The 19824-nt window shown below is 32.4% G+C and overlaps 1 protein-coding gene across 1 annotated transcript in view; it reads left to right on the forward strand.

The window, feature by feature from the left end:
- The window catches only part of LOC110093066 (aspartyl protease family protein At5g10770-like), a 9435-nt gene extending 5926 nt beyond the window's left edge, over window positions 1-3509 (forward strand). The window contains exon 2 of the mRNA XM_020817833.2: window positions 2278-3509. Within this exon, the coding sequence (XP_020673492.2) occupies window positions 2278-3509 (1232 nt within the window). The remainder of the gene's footprint in view (window positions 1-2277) is intronic.
- Window positions 3510-19824: the final 16315 nt, after the last annotated feature.

The raw sequence follows: 19824 nt of genomic DNA on the forward strand, positions 1-19824 counted from the left end.
AATAGAGATAGTGTGAGACATATATATATATATATATATATATATATATTATTTATCATTAATATAATTAATAATTAAAATTTCTTATCACGGTAAAATTAATAATTTTATATTTTATCAACGAAAATATAATTTAAATTTTGATATTATGAATTCTTATATTTAGATTTTTATTCATATACATTTAATACATGTGCAATAAAACAAAGTATCTTAAATCTCATCTACAATTGGTTTATTTATTTATTTTTTATAAATTTTAAGTTACAATATTGCATCAGATTTCATTCTATCTTTATAACATACTATATTTTTTTGAATTGCATTAAGTGTCTTAACAATTTCTATTTACAATTATCCCTTTCCAACATAAAAAGGCAGCTTTTTTAGTAAAATTTCTATTCACAAGATTGAGTAGGGAAAGGAACCCATACAACATCTACAAAAAAGAAAGAGGAAATGTAGCAGAAATAATGTCGGGATTTTAAGTCGACAAATTTTGAATACAAAAAAAAAAAGAAACCCAGACCCACACAGCACTAAGGAATTCACTAAGAAAATTGTCTGAATTTGTACATATTTCTTTCTTTCTAGCTCTCTACTTGAGATGTCGCAGCGGTAGCCCGGGCGGGATGGTGCCACTATGATAGTAGTAGCGGGGGCAAAATGGTGGCAGTCTGGCAGTGGCAACACTACGATGTAGTGATAAGAGAGTAATGCGAGTGACACGTTGACAGAGTGATGAGATAGGTGACTTGGGATTATAAACTAGTCAATCTCTTTGTTTCAAGTTAAAAAATATATATATTAAAAAAAAGGTTTGTTTCAAGTTTTCTTGAAAACCTGAACCTAACCCAATTTTACATATGGTTTGGAGTTACGAACCCAAATCTAAATCATAAAACAAGAGTTAACCCAAAAAAAAAATTGAGTATGGTTTGGGTCGGGTTTCAAGTTGTATTACATTTAGATACCCCTGAAAGTCCAGTCGCACTTGCAACAGTACTGTACCAGGTTTAGTGTGCCTCGAGACTCCAATTTATGTCTCTAGTATGACTAACATTGTATAGCATCGAAATCTAGAGAACTGCAATGCTCCTCTCTCTGTCCATCTCAAACTTGACAATCTAGCACTGTAGCGCTATACAGGAATGGAGAAACATTTGGTACAAAATATTATAACCCAAGCACATAGAGAACCCGTGCAACCCCCCAAAAAGCTCAACTAACATAATTGAGGTCCCATATAGTAATACAACTTGATTTATCATCACAATCAAATCCTAAACATAGATAAAAATTTATTCAATCTGTTAGTAACATTTTTTATTTTTTTAAATAAATTAGCCATCTTGTAAAAATCTAACTATTCGATGTAAAATCCTCTAGTTAATTGATACTTATGCTATGGCCTAAGATAAATTTTCACTCAGAATACTATCAAAAAAATTTTGTGTTCCTTTTTTTTTCTTAAAAAAAATAACATGTTAGGTCAAGGGAAAGCTGGAAGCATATTCTAACATTTCAACACTCATTATTAGTTGTTATGCTTTTACTTGAGAAAATATAGGGCCAAAAATGATGGCCTAAACCTTTCAAAAAATTTGGATTGATAGGAATGAAAAAAAAAATTATAACTTCATATATAATATCAGCTTGAGAAAAAATCAGCATGGTAATATAAGAACAAGCCCAAGCAATAGACATTTGTTTCCTTCTTCATAGGCCAAAACTGTTATTGATCAATTCTCCAACCACCTAATCTTCCCTTAAAACATTACTTATCTTCTAAATAAAATATCTAATAACCCAAATATGTGTAATAATACATCGCCTATAAAACCCCACATCCACTTGGTTTACTCCTCCAAGTTATCCTAAGTAGAGCTTCAATGTTCTATTCTCATGGAGACTTCTTCTTTACTCTCATATTTTATTCTTCTCAATATGTTCTTCTTTTTGCTTCTAATAGAGAAGAGATTTTTAGTATCAGCACGAGAGCTTGTTGGAGAACACCATGTCATCGATATTAAGTCACTGTTGCCGAGCAGCTTCTGCAGCTTTCCGAATAAAAGTTTGCGAGCTATTTCAATAACTTTTTAATACCCTAGTAGAGACTATTTTTTCATAAAATAATTATAATTCATGTAAAAATTAAGCTCATTTGTTATTTATCACAAGCATAAGCTCATTTAACAGACATCACAAGATCAAATGTGATGCAAAAGAAACAAATAACTCAAAACTTTCATTAACTAGTTTTTCAAATTGTGATAGGCATGAGTCCTTCCAAGCTCAACGTGGTGCACCAGCATGGCCCGTGCTCATCCTTGAAACACCAATACAAGCCTTCATATGTCGATCTCTTCTGTCAGGACCAAGCCCGTGTTGAATACATCCAGTGCCAGGCCGCCAATGCCACCACCCACCTAAACCTTGTTGGAGGCTCCCTTTCTACAGGACTTCCGACAAATATTGATTATTCTCTTGGTGTCTTCAACTATATCGTCAACATTGGCCTAGGCATCCCTACCAAGTTCTTCACACTTATGATCGACACTAGTAGTGATCTCACTTGGACCCAATGTGTCCCCTGCATTAACTGTTATAACCAAAAAAACCCATTTTATGACCCGACCCAATCCTCCACCTTCACCACCATCGAATGCTTCTCTAACTATTGTACCCAGCTCCATCGATTTGGCTGCTCACCTACCTTCACCTGTCTCTACGAGAAAAAATATGTTAGTCATGCAATTACTAAAGGTTCCCTCATTCAAGACACCTTAAAATTCTCCGATGATAATATTCAAAACATCCCCTTTGGTTGTGGACATAACAACACTGGATATTTTGGACGTGTAGATGGGTTATTAGGCCTTAGCCGAGGTGCCCTTTCAATTATTTCCCAAACTGCACAATTGTATAATAATATATTCTCATATTGTTTACCATCAGGTCCCAACAATGTTGGATATCTCGAACTAGGTAGCCCAGCTCTTGGTGTGAAGTATACACCGATGCTAACCAACCCAAAAATGCCCTCCTTCTACTTCATCAATCTCACTGCCATTTCTGTTGGGGGAGAAAGGCTCGCCATTTCACCTACTATATTTAGCGGCCCTGGAACTTTGTTAGACTCTGGCACACCATTTACCCACTTACCACCAACTGGCTACTCTGCCCTACGCAGCATTTTCCGAGAAAAAATGATCAATTACCCAATGGCACCACCACTATCTAAACTTGACACATGCTATGACCTCACTAACTTCGAGCAAGTGGTGTTACCAGAGATTTTGATGATCTATGATGGCGAAGTGATAGGTAACTTAGATTTCTCAGGGATACTTTTGGTGGCCAAAAAATCTCAAGCATGCTTATCATTCATTGAAAATAAGGATGATAGTAATCTTGTGGTTATTGGTAATATGCAACAACGCAGGTTCAATGTAGTCTATGATGTAGGGAACTTACAAATTGGCTTTCGGCCTAATGGTTGTAGCTAGTAATGGATCGATCGAGTTGATTGAGAGTTAAATGCAATTTATTTATGCAGCTAGAATGAATAGGCTTCATCATATTAGCTATAAAATCAGGGCGTGCGAGATAATAAATGTGGTCATGAAAAAAGTTTGATTGCATCAAAATTTTATGAAATAATTAAATAGCAAGTAAAGGCAACTTTATCTATATGTTTACTTTACTTAAAAATTTATAGTGATAGATTTGTTATATGTTGAAATGATCAATTCTTATGTATTAATCATTTCTTATAGAGTAATGTGTCATTTGGATAGAATGACTTGTTTATTGAGATACTTTCATTTCTTAATTTTGCCTGATCATTGTTACTTGACAACTGTGGAACTACTGAACAATCTTTCAACTCATTCCTCTATTAATTCTGTAATCACACACCTATAAAGTAATAAAAGGATGAAATCTTATTATCATTTCTTTTTATTAAGGTCTTTGTTAAGAGTAAATTTTCATTACATTGTGTCTAATTTATTTGGCTCGTTTTTTTTTTTTTTTTTTTTTTTTTTTTTTTTTTTTTTTTTTTTTGCAAGGCTATATTGGATGTTTCTTTCCAAGATTCATTCAAGTAAAATACCAATTTTCTGAATTGTAGTATTTGAGAATTTAATTTTTCCTGGCCGTCCTCACTTTGTTCCATAACACAATATATTATGTATATCCTTTTGATTATTAGAATTTGGACTTAGCTATTCTTTTTAAAGCTAATTCACTACTTTATAAGTTTTGAACTTGTTCAACTAACAATGAGTGCTTAGTACATATGTTCTGAATAATAAGTTCTTTTGTCACTTGAACAATGGAATAGATCATTTCCTAATTAATGAACTTTTGATTTAAAATAGTAAGAAGATTATTTTTTATCCACCCTTTTGGTCGATGTTAAGAAAATTTAAGAATTTTGTAAATATATATTCTCTTTTTTGAAATATTTTTCACACATTTCTTTTTATAAAAGTTAAAAAATATATATATTATTTATAACTAATATAATTAATAATTAAAATTAATAAATTTTTATTTTATCAACAAAAATATTATTTAAATTTTTTTTAAAATGAATTCTTATATTTAGATTTTTATTCACATACAATTAATACATGTGCAATAAAACAAACTATCTTAAATCTCATCTACAATCGGTTTATTTATTTATTTATTTTTTTAAATATTTTAAGTTACAATATTGCATCAGATTTCTATCTATATGACATACTATATTTTTGTGAATTGCATTAAGTTCCTTAATAATTTCTATTTACAATTATCCCTTTCCCATATAAATAGGCACTTTTTTTAAGTAAAATTTCCATTCACAAGATTGAGTAGGGAAAGTGACCCATACAACATCTACCAACAAGAAAGAGGAAATCCAGTAGAAAAAATGTTAGGATTTTAGGTCGACAAATTTGGAATAAAAAAAAAATCCACAACCACACAACACTAAGAAATTCACTATGAAAATTGGTTGAATTTGTACATATTTCTTTCTTTCTCACTCTCTTCTTGAGATGTCGCAGCGACAGCCTAGGCGAGATGGTGCCACTATGATAGTAGTATCGGGGGCAACATGGTGGCAGCCTGGCAGTGGCAACACTACGATGTAGTGATAAGAGAGTGATGCTAGTCACACGGTGATAAAGTGAGTGAGACACAACAATGAAGTGACAGAGTGATGAGATAACTTACTTTGGTTTATAAACTAGTAAATCTAGGTTAATTTCAAGTTAAAAAAAAGGTTTGTTTCAAGTTTTCCGGAAAACCCGAACTTAATCCAATTTTATTTATGGTTTAGAGTTACAAACCCAAATCTAAATCATATAACAAATGAGTTAACCCAAACTAAAAATTTTCTGGGTCGGGTATTGATCGGGTTCAGCATGTATTACATTTTGATACCCCTGAAATTCCAGCCCCACTTGCAACAGTACTGTACCGGGTTTAGTTTGCCTCGGGACTCCAATTTATGTCTCTAGTATGACTAATATTGTATTAGCATCAAAATCTAGAGAACTGCAATGCTCGTCTCTCTGTCCATCTCAAACTTTACTATCCAGCACCGCAGTGCTATACAGGAATGGAGAAACATTTGCTACAAAACAATATTACCCAAGCATATAGAGAACACGTGCAACCCCCCAATAAGCTCAACTAACATAATTTAGGTCCCATATAGTAATACAACTTGATTTATCATAACAATCAAATCCTAAACGTAGATAAAAATTTATTATATTTATTAGTAACGTCTTTTCTTTTTTAAAATAAATTAGCCATTTTGTAAAAATCTAACTATTCGATATAAAACCCTCTAGTTAATTGATAATTTTTCTATGGACTAAGATAAATTCTCACTCAAAATACTATAAAAAAAATTTTGTGTTCCTTTTTTTTTTTAGTTTTATTTTTTAAAAACAAGTTAGGTCAAGGGAAAGCTGGAAGCATATTCTAACTTTTCAACCTCATTATTAGTTGTTATGTTTTTACTTGAGCAATACAGGGCCAAAAATGAAGGACAACACCTTTCACGAAATTTTGATTGATAGGAATGCAAAAAATGTATTACTTCATATATAATATAAACTTGAGAAATAATCAGCATGGTGATATAAGAGATTGGATTCTTCATTGGCCAAAACTATTATTGATCAATTCTCCAACCACCTAATCTTCCCTTAAAACATTACTTATCTTCTAAATTAAATATCTAATAACCCTAATATGTGTAATAATCCACTGCCTATAAAACCCCGCCTCCACTTGGCTTACTCCTCCAGGTTAACCTAGGTAGAGCTTCAAAGTTCTGTTCTCATGGAGACTTCTTCTCCTCTACTCATATTTTATTCTTCTCAATATGTTCTTCTTTTTGCTTCTAATAGAGAAGAAATTTCTATTATCCGCATGAGAGCTTGTTGGAGGACACCATGTCATTGATATTAAGTCACTATTACCGAGCAGCTCTTGCACCTTTCTGAATAAAAGTTTGCAAGCGATTTCAATAATTTTTTTAATACATTATTGGAGACTATGTTTTTATAAAATAATTAAAATAAATATAATTCATGTAAAAATTAAGCTCCTTTGATATTTATCACAAGCATAAGCTCATTTGATAGACATTACAAGCTTAAACGTAATGGAAAAAAAATAACTCAAAACTTTCATTAGTTAGTTTTTCAAATTGTGATAGGCACGATCCCTTCCAAGCTCAATGTGGTCCACTAGCATGGCCCGTGCTCATCCTTGAAACACCAATACAAGCTATCATATGTCGATCTCTTCCGTCAGGACCAAGCCCATGTTGAATACATCCAACGCCAGGCTGCCAACGCCACTGTTCGCCTAAACCTTGTTGGAAGCTCCCTTTCTCCAGGACTTCGGGCAAACATTGATTATTCTCTTGGTGTCTTCAACTATATCGTCAACATTGGCCTAGGCACCCATACCAATTTCTACACACTTATGTTTGACATTGGTAATGATCTCACTTGGACCCAATGTGTCCCCTGCATTATCTTTTATAACCAAAAAGACCCATTTTATGACCCGACCCAATCCTTGACTTTCACCACCATCGAATGCATCTCTAACTATTGTACCCAACTCCCACGATTTGGTTGCTCACCTACCTTCGCCTGTCTCTACGAGCAAAAATATGTTAGTCGTGCTATTACTAAAGGTTCCCTCATTTAAGACACCATTTACCCACATACCACCAACTTCCTAGTCCGCCCTATGTAACATTTTCTGAGAAAAAATAATCAATTACACAATGGCACCACCACTATTTAATCTTAAAAAATGCTATGACATCACTAACTTTGAGAATGTGGTGTTACCATAGATTTTGATGATCTATGATGGTGAAGTGACAGCTAACTTAGATTTCTTAGGGATACTTTTGGCGGCAAAAAAATCTCTAGCATGCTTATCATTTATTGAAAATAAGGATGATAGTAAGCTTGTGGTTATTGGTAATATGCAGCAACGCAGGTTCAATGTAGTCTATGAAGTGGGGAACTTACAAATTGGCTTTGGGACTAAAGATTGTATCTAGTAATGGTTCAATCGAGTTGATTGAGTTAAATGCAATTTATTTAAGTAGCCAGAATGAATAGGTTTCATTATATTGGCTATAAAATCAGGGCGTGCGGGATAATAAATGTGGTCAAGAAAAAAGTTTGATTGTATCAAAATTTTATGAAATAATTAAATAGCAAGTAAAGGCAACTTTATATGAGTTCATGAAAACCATTAAGATGTGCTTAATTTCTTTATAACTAATGGAAAATAATGACATTATTTGTTGGAGGATAGAATTTTGATTATCAGAGTTAAAATCTCATCATTCTTTTCAAAAGATCTTGTACTTAAAAATAATGAAGATTGCTTATGGTGATGATTTTTGTTCAGTGTTAGACTATTCCAAACTAAAATCATCACATATTTTTCTTCAACTTGATCATTTTGGTTCTCATTTAGGCTTCATTTTTTTTCTATTCACTAAATGGAGGCATTTAAGGCTTTTGAGTTCGGCCAACCCATTGGGCCACCCAACTTAAGACATTAAAGCTTTAATGCAACCAATCCCATGTTCCTTAAATATGGGGACATTTAGCTAATTTAGGCAAACCCACATACTGATCACATACATAACCATAGAACTCATGATCTCTAGTTGATAACCAAATCTCCCAACCAACAAATTAATGAGAGTAAAAAAATGATAAATTATGTGATTTACATTTTTATAATTTTGAAGAATTTCTTTCTAAATATTATGCCACAACACAAAAAAAAATCTAACTCCTCCACTATCTACATCCATCATGTATGTGTATGTTCATCTATATTTACTATATAATTCTCAAACCTATGTTCATCCATAAAAAAAGTTCTAATCTCCAGCTGAGGCTTCAATAAGTGGGGCCAAAGGTGTCGACATTGAAGCCCTATCCAAAGTGTCTTAATGAAATTTCTTGCTTTATTTGATCAGTGATATAATTGATATGTTCCAAACATATTAATCTTTTATAGTAAAATAAAATTATAAAATACGAGGAATTTAGCGGACTAATGCTCTTACTTGAAATAATTTTTAATTTTTTATATATCATATAATTTAAATTTTATAAATAGAATTTTATAAAAAAAAAAAATTTAATTATAAACCCTATAAAATTTTTGAATTTAGAATTATAAATACCTGTTGAAAGAATATTGCTAAAGTTTTAAAAAAAATTAATTTTTGTGCATGATTAGAAAAATTATGACTCTACAACTTTCAAAGAGAAACTCTATATCTCCAACAAGCTCTCTATGATATTGATTTAGAGTAGTGTTATGATACCATGGAACTTATTTTGTTCTTTGATGGACGTCTGCTCATCGAAGACTATTAGGACTTGGGATGTGTTATTGAGATCTTCTTTTCGTATATGGTGGTTGAACAGGAAAAATAAGTAAAGTATATTTCTTTGAGTTTGAGAAAAGGTGCTAGTGTTTGGGTTGCACAATTATTGCGAATGAGATACAGAGAAGGGAAATGATGGATTTGGAGTTGGTCTAAGATGAAATAGCATTTGAGGGCTCATTTCTTTCCATTGATTTTGAGCAAATACTTTACCTTAAATATCTGCATTGAGTGCAAGGGGCTCATTCTATAAGTGAATATACATATGAATTCTACAGGTTGAGTGCATGGAACAATCTAAAAGAGTCCCATATTCAAATCATTGAATGACAAATTGGTGGCCTAAATGTCACCTTATACAATAAATTGGAGTTAAGCTCGATATGGTCATCATCTATGGTTGTAAAATTCACATTGTAAACCAAAATGCAACTTAGTCGTCATTCAAAATTGCACTCAACTCGTCACCAATTTATAGAATTAGCTGTGGAAGGTAATAAACCCAATAACCACTAACTAAAATTATAGCAGCACTACCACAACAAAATCACCCAACCATGTAGGCTACGATTAATCAGGATAATAAACTGAACTAAAAACTCAAAGTACAAACCTGTTAATTGACATGCTATTTTATACAATTGGGTATTTCATATATCTTTATTTTAATTTTGTGTACTTTCATTTTAGGCTTTAAAGGTGTATATTGCCCAATGCTAACCCTCAATATTTCTTGAATTTGTTGCCAAAGTTGCTAATACACAATAATCCAATAATTTTTATAATAACTTATACATAAATAATGAATCATTGATAAAATTTATGATTATATTAAGATAATCAATAATCTTTATAGAATAATTTGTTTTATTTCATTTAAATGTAGTCCTGTAATACATGCCTTATGTATAGTATTTATATCTTATCATAATGGAGCTAAACTATTTATTTTATGATAAATACCACTTGACCTCTAAAATTTATAATAATCTATCATGATATATGCTTTGTATATCAAATATACTTTTGGAGAGAGTAGAAAGTTGTTGGGAAATTCCTATTATGTTATTAAGTAAAAATTTTTGGATTAGATGGAGAAAAATATTTGATCTATTTTTATGTAGGTCTTCATTGCTCTTGTGCAATATTGATATTAGAAATTAGATCAAGAAAATGTTTAAAAATCACAAGCTGACATGCAGATTCAGCAAAGGTAAATATTGGATGAGCTGTAGAAAATGGGGTGTAGATTACTAGAAAGCAACCAACATCGAGAAAGGAGAACGATGATACATGTTATGACTAGACTACATGTGTTTGTAGATTTTATGTTGAGTTTTTATTGTATAAGAACTGGACATTTATCTTAGAAGTATTTAAACATTTTCTTTTAATTGAATGTGTAATTACTTTAGCATTACTATTCTTGTGCAATGTTGAAATGTTATTGTAGAAATGTTGAAATGAACTATTTTTATTGGATGTGATTGTACAAATGTTATGTTACAATAATCGAGGCAAGGTGGATTTTGTTTGTTATGTTGTAGGTTTTCGATGGATTTTGGGCTGAAAAACTATCAAAAAGGACAATAGGAGTTTTGTGTTCTATTTTTGGCAATCATTATCTGCCAGGATTATCGGCAAAATCCCAAAAGTAGCTTCCTGTAGAATTTTTGCCAATAGGTGCCATCCAAATTTTTGCGGTTGACCAGTAAATATTTGAATAGATATTACTAATTAAATTATGATGGATAGCTCTTTCGCTAATTCCAAAGCAAAAAATTTGTTGAAATTACTAGCAGAATATTCATAGGTAAATTAACTCAAAATGCTTCATTTTTCTTCCACGTTTATGCTAAAAATCTACTAGTGCATCGTCAAAATTATTTCCAATGGAAAGTTTTCTAAGTAGGCCACTCTCCGATGTGCATCTCACTAGAAAAAAGAAATCTATCAAAAAGTAATTATTTTTTATGGATTTAAAACTATTTTTGGGGTTAGATGGCCATGGGAAATAGGCATTTCTACTTTAGTGAATGATAATATGTTGTGAATGAGTCTACATACATATTGTTATATATGAGGCTATCATCATCTACTGTAAGAAATTTTGACAGATAGACAAAAAAGGCTTGATTCAACATCAAGAGACTAAATGACACCTCCAATGCAAAAAATAGAAGCAACAAAGGGATTAAGATCACCCTCTTCTCTCACCTCCGTATTTTTAACATCAACATCTTGAACTCGAACGATGAAAGTTAATATATATAATATCATTTTTATCTTTTTGAAGGACATTCATCAAAAAAATATTTCACCTCAATGAATAAATTAAACACATGATTCCTCATAGATATTTGAGCTTATACTTCCAGGACCATTTTCACATTACCTTCCCACAAGATGAAGGGAATCATAAGATCTAGGAATGAAGTCAATAGTGTTGTGAATGCTATTATGAGAAAATAATTATTATTTATCACTTCTCAACTTTTAGAAGAAACATCAAAGATACTCAAATAATATTTATTAACTCTAAATTTAAAGTAATATGCTACTCATATTTGGATTCTTTCATCACGTTAGATGGAATAGAGGTTCCTCCCACTTATAATATAAATGTTTTAGTCGAAAAAATTAAATACCAGTGTTAAGCTTTATTCTCAACTATATTATATGTATAATTTTGATGGTCAATCTATATCTCTCACCATGATCAACCTATTAGTCACCTTATAGAACCATTTTTACAATTAATGCCTAATTTAAGTTAGTGGATGTCAGGAAATCTACATTGCAATTTTCAATCATCTGGTGATTTCCATATTCATGAAAATTATATCTATCTTCTAATTAAATTTTAAACTTTCTTCATAAGAAGGTATATTATAAGTCATAGGAAATAAATCATTTGATCGCTCCTAATAGCTCTGATGAGCTAATTATATAACTTTTGATGGCTCAAATAACAACTAATCCTTGATTGGCTAACTCTAGGAAGTCGAGGAAATTCATAAGTTTATTTTACAAGAGTTATATATCTTTCATGGCTCTTTGACCAATCAAACTCTTATTATTAAAACACAATAAATGGAAACACCCAACCAACACAAATTAACTAGAACAAATGATAACATACTAAAAAATTCACACCCATATGTTGCGACCCATGGCCTTGAGTTTGAGAATTTGATGATGACAAAGAATATCGCCTAAATTGCTATTCATTGAATGTCATTTATTGTTTTCTATTGTCCTTGAGTACTAACATTTCAGGAAGATCACAAGCTACTCAGGACAACAAGAAGACTCAAGTCTGGTTAGATTAGGAGTATGAGTCTAACAATGCAATTTGTTATTTATTTTATTTTTTATTTTCTTGAGTCTGGCCACAAACTATATGTAAGTCTGAGCAACCATGCACACACACACAGGGGGAGAGGGTTTTAAAAGTAAAAAATGTAGATTTTCTTTCTCTGGTGATTGTACTGTACGATGTTATTTCATAATGTACGATATGTCTTGTAAAATAATTTATGTGAATAGATCATACCGTACGAATACTATCGTATTGTACTATATCTTCCAAATCCAAAACCATAACCATCAAATTAACTTAAGTAAGTTTTTCTCAGCTGTTCGTACTGTACGAAGGACTTTATACTGTACGAGTTATTTTAAATACTTACTTAAATTAACCTATGATTAGTGAAATAAATCAAGGCTTAATTACTGATTGAAAATCATATTGTATGAACAAATTCATACTATACGATGAACAGAGATGAATTCTGATTGTCCCAGAGATCGTCCTAGATGATCCCTTATTTTTGTCTCATAGTACCGTACGATATCTATCATACCATATGATAAACAGAGATGACATTTGATCATCTCATAATTCATCTTGAATGATGCCTTGATCTTGACCATTTATACTATACGATGTGTATCATACCATACGAAGAACAGAGAAGACATTTGCTCGTCCCAGCTAGCGTCCAGTTCGAGCAGTAGTGTTGAGGATCGTACCGCACAATTTATTATTGTACTGTACGATTATATTTTGAACTGTTCGTACACCTTCATACTAGGATGAAGCTATTTATACATATCTACTATACGATGTTAAATCATACTGTACTATTGTAACGGCTACTTTGAAAATTTCAGGAAATTAGGAGCCTGCTTTATGTATCAAATTAGTAATCTTTTTGAGGGAGACAGAAATAGGAGAATGTGATTAGAGAGGGAATCCTTGGGAGAGAGATCTTGAGAAGTTTTTAGGATTTGTGAGAGGAAGGAGAAGGTGAGGTTGGTGAGGGAGAAGAGGTCTGAGGGAGTTCACAAGGTTGCTCTGTTCTTGCTGCATCTTGCTCCTCCTTTGGCCTGGGAATAACTTGTGGGAGGCTCTCTGAAGGGGAGACTCTTCTACATCTGTGACCTCGAAGGTACTCTGCCTTCTCCAGGAGGGAGAAAATTGAGAAGGTTCTCTTCCATCGCCAGGAGGGAAAAAATAGCGCTTGGCACTCCGACACGCCAGGTTGGTGAAAAAGAGTATTGTAAGGGCTTCTCCGCCTTGCTGAGGGGGGCAAAAGGAGAGCTATAGTTTGTAGTGAAATTCTTGGAGTAGAGGAGTCCAGGGAGTGGATGTTGGTCATGATTTGATCAAACCACTAAAAAATTTTGGTGAGCTTTTTCCTTGTCGCTTTTTATTTTTTTCTTGCACTTTATTTTCATAGTATTTGCGTGGTGAAAATTGTGGAAGAAAAAAAAGGATTTTATCATTTCTTGTTGAGTTCAAGTCTTTGCTTTCATAGTAGTTAAATTTTCTTGTTAAAAAATTAAAAACACCAAAATATTAGAACTCTTTCTTAGGTCTTTTATTATTGCTACAAAGTTTACACAATTCACCCCCCCTCTTGTCCACACACACACACACACACACACACACACACACACACACATATATATATATATATATATATATATCTGTGTGTGGGGGGGGATCCAAAAATTTATTCCTGACCTCCTCTGCTTTTGGGGGATTTTTTATGAAATAAGTTCCAAGGTAAATTTTTATAAGATAAATTGGGCTTCTAGATAAGACAATGTTGCAAATTTGGATTCAGAGATAATAATTTTGATAATAGCAAACATTTCTGACACTTCTATTTTTATACAATTATCCTACCTACTAACATTTAAGTCTACAAGGTTAATTTCAAATCAAGCCAGGTCAAGATTGGGTAGATTAGGACTAAGTTAGTCCGTAAACTTTCTTCATGTGTTTTTACCTTTTCTTTAGTCAAATGTAATAAAGTGGGTCCAGATGCTAAGTAACCTTGAACATACACACTCAGGGGAAAAATTCTATGAGTTCCTAGAGTTTTATGTTTTTTATCATATCATTTTGGATGATCAGTTAAAAAAAGAAAACCTAATTAGGGCATCATGGTTAAGGAAGCTGCAATCAAGCAAATCATCCTTGACGGTATTAGCATCATCTTGGATGATAAGCTCCATTCAAAAAGAATAACTTGCTAGCTCTTTTAGGCATGTTATTATTTTTGGACATCATCCAGGTCAATATCTAAGACGATGCATTTCAATTATACTTAACTTAGTCAGATGATTAAGAGTTAATTAAAATTTGATTGATCAATCATATCATTTGGGACAATCGCAAGTTTATCTGGGATGATCAGTTAAACAAACCTTAGTTTCTTTCTGGACAACTAGAATATTATTCTAGTTAATATGTATTGATTTGTACCAATCAGCTAGGATGATCCCAAATTGTTTGGGACTATCAATTATTTTTTGTATCTTCTAAACTAGTAAAATATGGCCAAATAGAGTAATTATGTAGACAATATTCAACATCTTAAACAAATCATCGAGGATGATCATGAAATCATCCTGAATGATCAGTTATTTCTTTATCATCCAGACCGATAAAGTATTACTGAATAGAGCAATTATCTGGAAGATATTCAATGATTTATACTAATCCTACAAGATAATGTCTTATCAACTTGGATAATTAGAACAAACAAACATTCTAATTTTCCAACCTCCTCTAGATCATCCTGGCTGATTTAGCTGAATTTGTACTACTCATACAGGTCGATCGATTGATTATCCTAGATGATATTTAGTGATTAATTGCAAAGTAGGGTAAATTTGAAGCCTTCTTTATAAGCTCACTTGTTTACTCAAGAAGTGATATTTTACTATTTTCCAGACTTGAGAGAGCCAAGACAAGAGGGAGAGTAAGGGAGAAAGGGAGAGGATCTTGTGAGGGCGAGTTTATAAGGGCTTCACAAAGGTTTCTCCAAGTAAGGGTCTGAGTTATCTTCTCTGGTTGACATCCTTGGTTTCATGGGGGTTCTATAGAGGTCTACTTCAATAACTGATTATGGTTCTCTGCCTACTTCAGGATGAAGCAAAATGAGTTGGGTCCTCTGCCTACTATAGGAGGAAGCAAAAGGAATTGGGTTCTCTACCTCATTGAAGTCGTTGAAAAGGATGTTTGTATAGGCTTCTATGCCTTGATCTAAGAACAAAACTTGAGTAACTGAGTTTAGTGCAATACCAAGAGGACAGGATTTAGGGAGTGGATGTAGGTCAAGTTGATCGAACAACTATAAAATTCTTTGTATTCTTTCTTATTGCTTTTCCATATTTAATTTATGCACTTTAATTTTTATGGTGAATGTTGGTTTGATTTAGGATTATGGATTATGTTTAAAAAAATATTAAAAACACCAATTCACCCCCTCCTAGTTAGCCTTGGGCTATTTCATAAGGGCTTAACATCTCTAACAAACTTTCAAGTGGTATCAGAGCGGGATTTTAAAAAACGAGTTTTTAAAAACTATTTAATTTTGATTCATGGCTAACTTTGGAAATTGTAATACTGTAGAAGGGTATTATATTACCCGACCACCTTTGTTTGACAATAAACCTTTTTATTTTTCAAAAACATGAATGTCTACGTTTTTATAATGAATTGACTATCGCATGTGGATACATGTTAAGGATGAATATTCACCACCAACTCGATAAATTAATGGCATAAAAACTAAACTTCCTTTTATTGAATGAATATTTGTAATAGGGATTTAGCACAACTTAATGCAAAATATTTAAACTATTTTTTTTTTGTGCATTGAAATCAAAAGATTACATGCATGTTTCAACATGTGCTACTAGTAAAACAATATGATATATATTGTGTATTACTTATGAAGTGACAAATGAAGTTAAGCAATCTAGATTGAATATCATACTACATGACTATGAAATTTGTATATGAAACCCACTGAATCGATATCTGATATGCATACTATGTTTACTCAAATTGTCACCTCTCTTCATACCATAGGAAGAGGGCTAACTAACTATGGAAAAGTTTATAAAATTTTAAAATGATTTCCTTCTTCCTTTAATGGTAAGATTACTGCAATAACTGAATCTAAGGATTTTAATACTTATTCTATTTATAACTTACTTAGATCACACAATGCTTATGAGTAAGGTGTAAACCAAAGACAACTTGATGCTGATGAGAAAAAGAAGAAGAAGACTATGGTGCTTAGGCTAACATTATGAATACTGATTCTTCTGGGTTTGAAAGCGATTATGTTTCCTTAATTATTATAAAATTCAATAGTTTTCTAAGTAAAAAAGCAAAAGCACCATCAGAAGTGTAATTAAGGTAAGGGTAACAAAAATTTTAAAAGTTTTAATGATATGATTTGTTTTAAATGGAAGAAGCTGGGACATGTTAAATTTGATTGTACTACACTTAAGGCTCACCAAAGTAAGGAGAAGGGAAAGCAGAAACCTATGTTCAGGAAAGACAAGAAGCGGTTCCAAAAGGTGACTGACCAGATTCTGCATGTAACTCCTCTGAGACTAAAGTTGAAGAGGAGATAACAAACTTGTGCTTGATGGTAGACATACATCTTAGTTAGTCTAAAAAAAAAGGTATGTGAATTAACCTACAATCAATTACTTAAGTTTTTGAATAAATTCATGCATCATATAAGAAACTTAAGAAATGCATGCTAGCTTAAAATTGGAACTTTTAAATTTGCAAAAGGTGAATGAAGTGTTGTTTAAATATCACTCTATACTTGATACAAATCACATGTTATTACTTGATAAGTTTGATGCATTAAATAAGAAGAATATTGAATTATCTGATACACATGATTCCTTAAAGTCATCGCATGTTGAGTTAGAAAAAGAATTTAAAAAATTAAAGAAACTTGCATGGGAAATAGATAATAATGAACATCGGTTAAAACTTGAAGAGGCAACTTATGAATATGAAAATAAAGAGTTGAAAGAAAAAGTCAGAGCATTTTAAAATGAGAAACCATCATTGCATGCATCACACAACTCTAAGAAGAGACATCACCACTCGAGTAAATTAGTAAATCATTTTCCTTGTGTTAGATGTTTTTCATGTGGCATGCGAGGATACATTTCACACACTTACACTATTCATCATAGTATATATTGAGTGTGGAGATGAAAATTATATGATTCATAGCATAACACACATACATAGCATATGTCTTTCCCGAAGATGGGACCCAAACTTTTTTGGGTTCCTAAATCTGATGTTTGATGATTTTATATGTGTGCTCTCAAAGAATACCACTTGAGACCATGTGGTACTTGAATAGCGAATACTCATGACACATGATTGGAGAGACAAATCAATTTATTTTGTTGGAGTTAAGGTCACTCTTGGAGATAACATCACCAGAACATAGGTGGGCAGGGGTATAATCAGAATCTCTAAGAACCTTTTTATTAAAAAAAATTTTCCTCTAGTGGAACTAAAACATAACTTGCTCAGCATCAGTCAGCTTTGAAATAAGGGCTTTATCATTAAATTTTTGGCAAATACTTATATTATCAACTTAAATAAAAACACTATTTTATAAGAAAAATAAATTAATAATGTTTACATGTTTGATTTGAATAATATTGACTGTGTTTCTTCATTTTACTTAAAAACTATCATTTATGAGTCTTGATTGTGGTACATGAGGTTATATCTTGCTAGTATGAAAATTCTTAGGAGAGTGAACCAAAAAGACCTAGTTATAGGTATTTCCAAGCTTAAGTTCACAAAAGACCGCCTGTGTGATGCTTGCCAACTAGGGAAGCAAGTCCAATCCGCTTTCCATTCCATTAAGGATATTAGCTCCTCTACAACTTTAGAAGTCCTTTACATGGATTTGTTTAGACCCATTAGCACTGCCAGCTTTGGGGGAAAAATCTATGGATTTGTGATTATCGATGACTGCCCGAGATTTACTTGAATCAATTTTTAATCACATAAGAGTTACTCTTTTGATGAGTTTAGATCCTTTTCTACTTGGATTCAAAAAGTTTGGGTTGTGAAATCTAGACCATCCATAGTGACCATGGGGGAAGTTTAAAAATATGAGATTTTGAGACTTTTGTGAGGATAAAGGGATTAACCACAAATTCTCAGCTACTAGGATCCCTCAAAAGAATGGGGTAGCTGAAAGGAAGAACATGACCATAGTTAAAGACACTAGAGCCATGCTTGCTTAGTATTCACTTCAAAAAAACTTCTGAGCTGAAGCGATAAACATAATTTGCTATGTGTTAAATAGGGTGAGTGTTAGAGCCAAACTAGATAAGACACCCTATAAGATCGTTTAGGGTAGGACACCCAACCTTGCCCACCTCTATATGTTTTGTTGTAAGGTTTTCATTCTTAATAATAAGAAGTCACCCTTAAGAAAATTTGATCCAAAATATGATGGAGTTTTCTTAGGATGTTCAAGTGTGAGGAAATCCTTTAGAGTGTTTAATAAGAGGTCCTTGGTGGTAGAGGAGACTACTAATGTAGTGTTTGATGAATCTGATACTAAGAAGCCTATTTTTAAGGATAAATATGAAGTTAGAGAGATTATCCAAGGAGTTGAATACTTGGATAAGTGTGTAGAGCCCCAAAATATTGAATGAGTAGATGAGATTACCTACGGAGTAAAATGCAAATCTCGAGGAAAGGGTAGAACTTAAACACACTTTGCCTAGAGATAGGAGATATTTTTCCAATCATCTTAAAGAACTAATCTTAGGAGACCCTTCTGAAGGTGTTAAAACTAGGCGTAGACTTAGGAAGGAAGTAAACTACTCAGTCTTTATCTCAATGACTAAACCCACCAACATCAATTAAATACTATCTGATGAGTTTTGGATCTTAGCCATGCAAGAGGAATTAAACCAATTTATTATGAATGATGTTTGGGAGCTTATTAAAAGACCTAAGGAATAAAGTGTAGTTGGAACCAAATGGTTCTTTTAGAATAAGATGAATGATTCTGGTGCGGTGGTTAGAAATAATGTGAGATTGGTGGCTAAGGGGTACAAATAAGTAGAAGGAATTGATTTTGAGGAGACCTTTATCCATGTAGCTAGATTGGAAGCCATTTGAATGCTATTAGCATTTGTCTGTTATAAGTGATTTTCAAAAGGACATTAAGAGTGCCTTTTTAAATGGGTTAATAAAAGATGATGTTTTTGAAGAGGAACCCCCAAGTTTTGAGAGTTCCTGATTTCCAAATCATGTTTATAAACTAAAAAGAAGGCCTTTATGGATTAAAACAGGCACCGAGAGCTTGGTATGAGAGGCTTAGCACATTCCTACATGAAAGAAAGTTTAAAAGGGGAGGGTAGACACCACCGTTTTTCTGAGGAAAGTTGGAGATGAGTTACTCATTGTTTAGATCTATATTGATAATATACTTTTTGAATAATCTGATAAAAATATATGTGGTGATTTTTTTAAAATAATAAGTAAGGAATTT

This window comes from Dendrobium catenatum, unplaced genomic scaffold, assembly GCF_001605985.2.
Source record: "Dendrobium catenatum unplaced genomic scaffold, ASM160598v2 fragScaff_scaffold_1056, whole genome shotgun sequence".
Lineage (NCBI taxonomy): Eukaryota > Viridiplantae > Streptophyta > Magnoliopsida > Asparagales > Orchidaceae > Dendrobium > Dendrobium catenatum.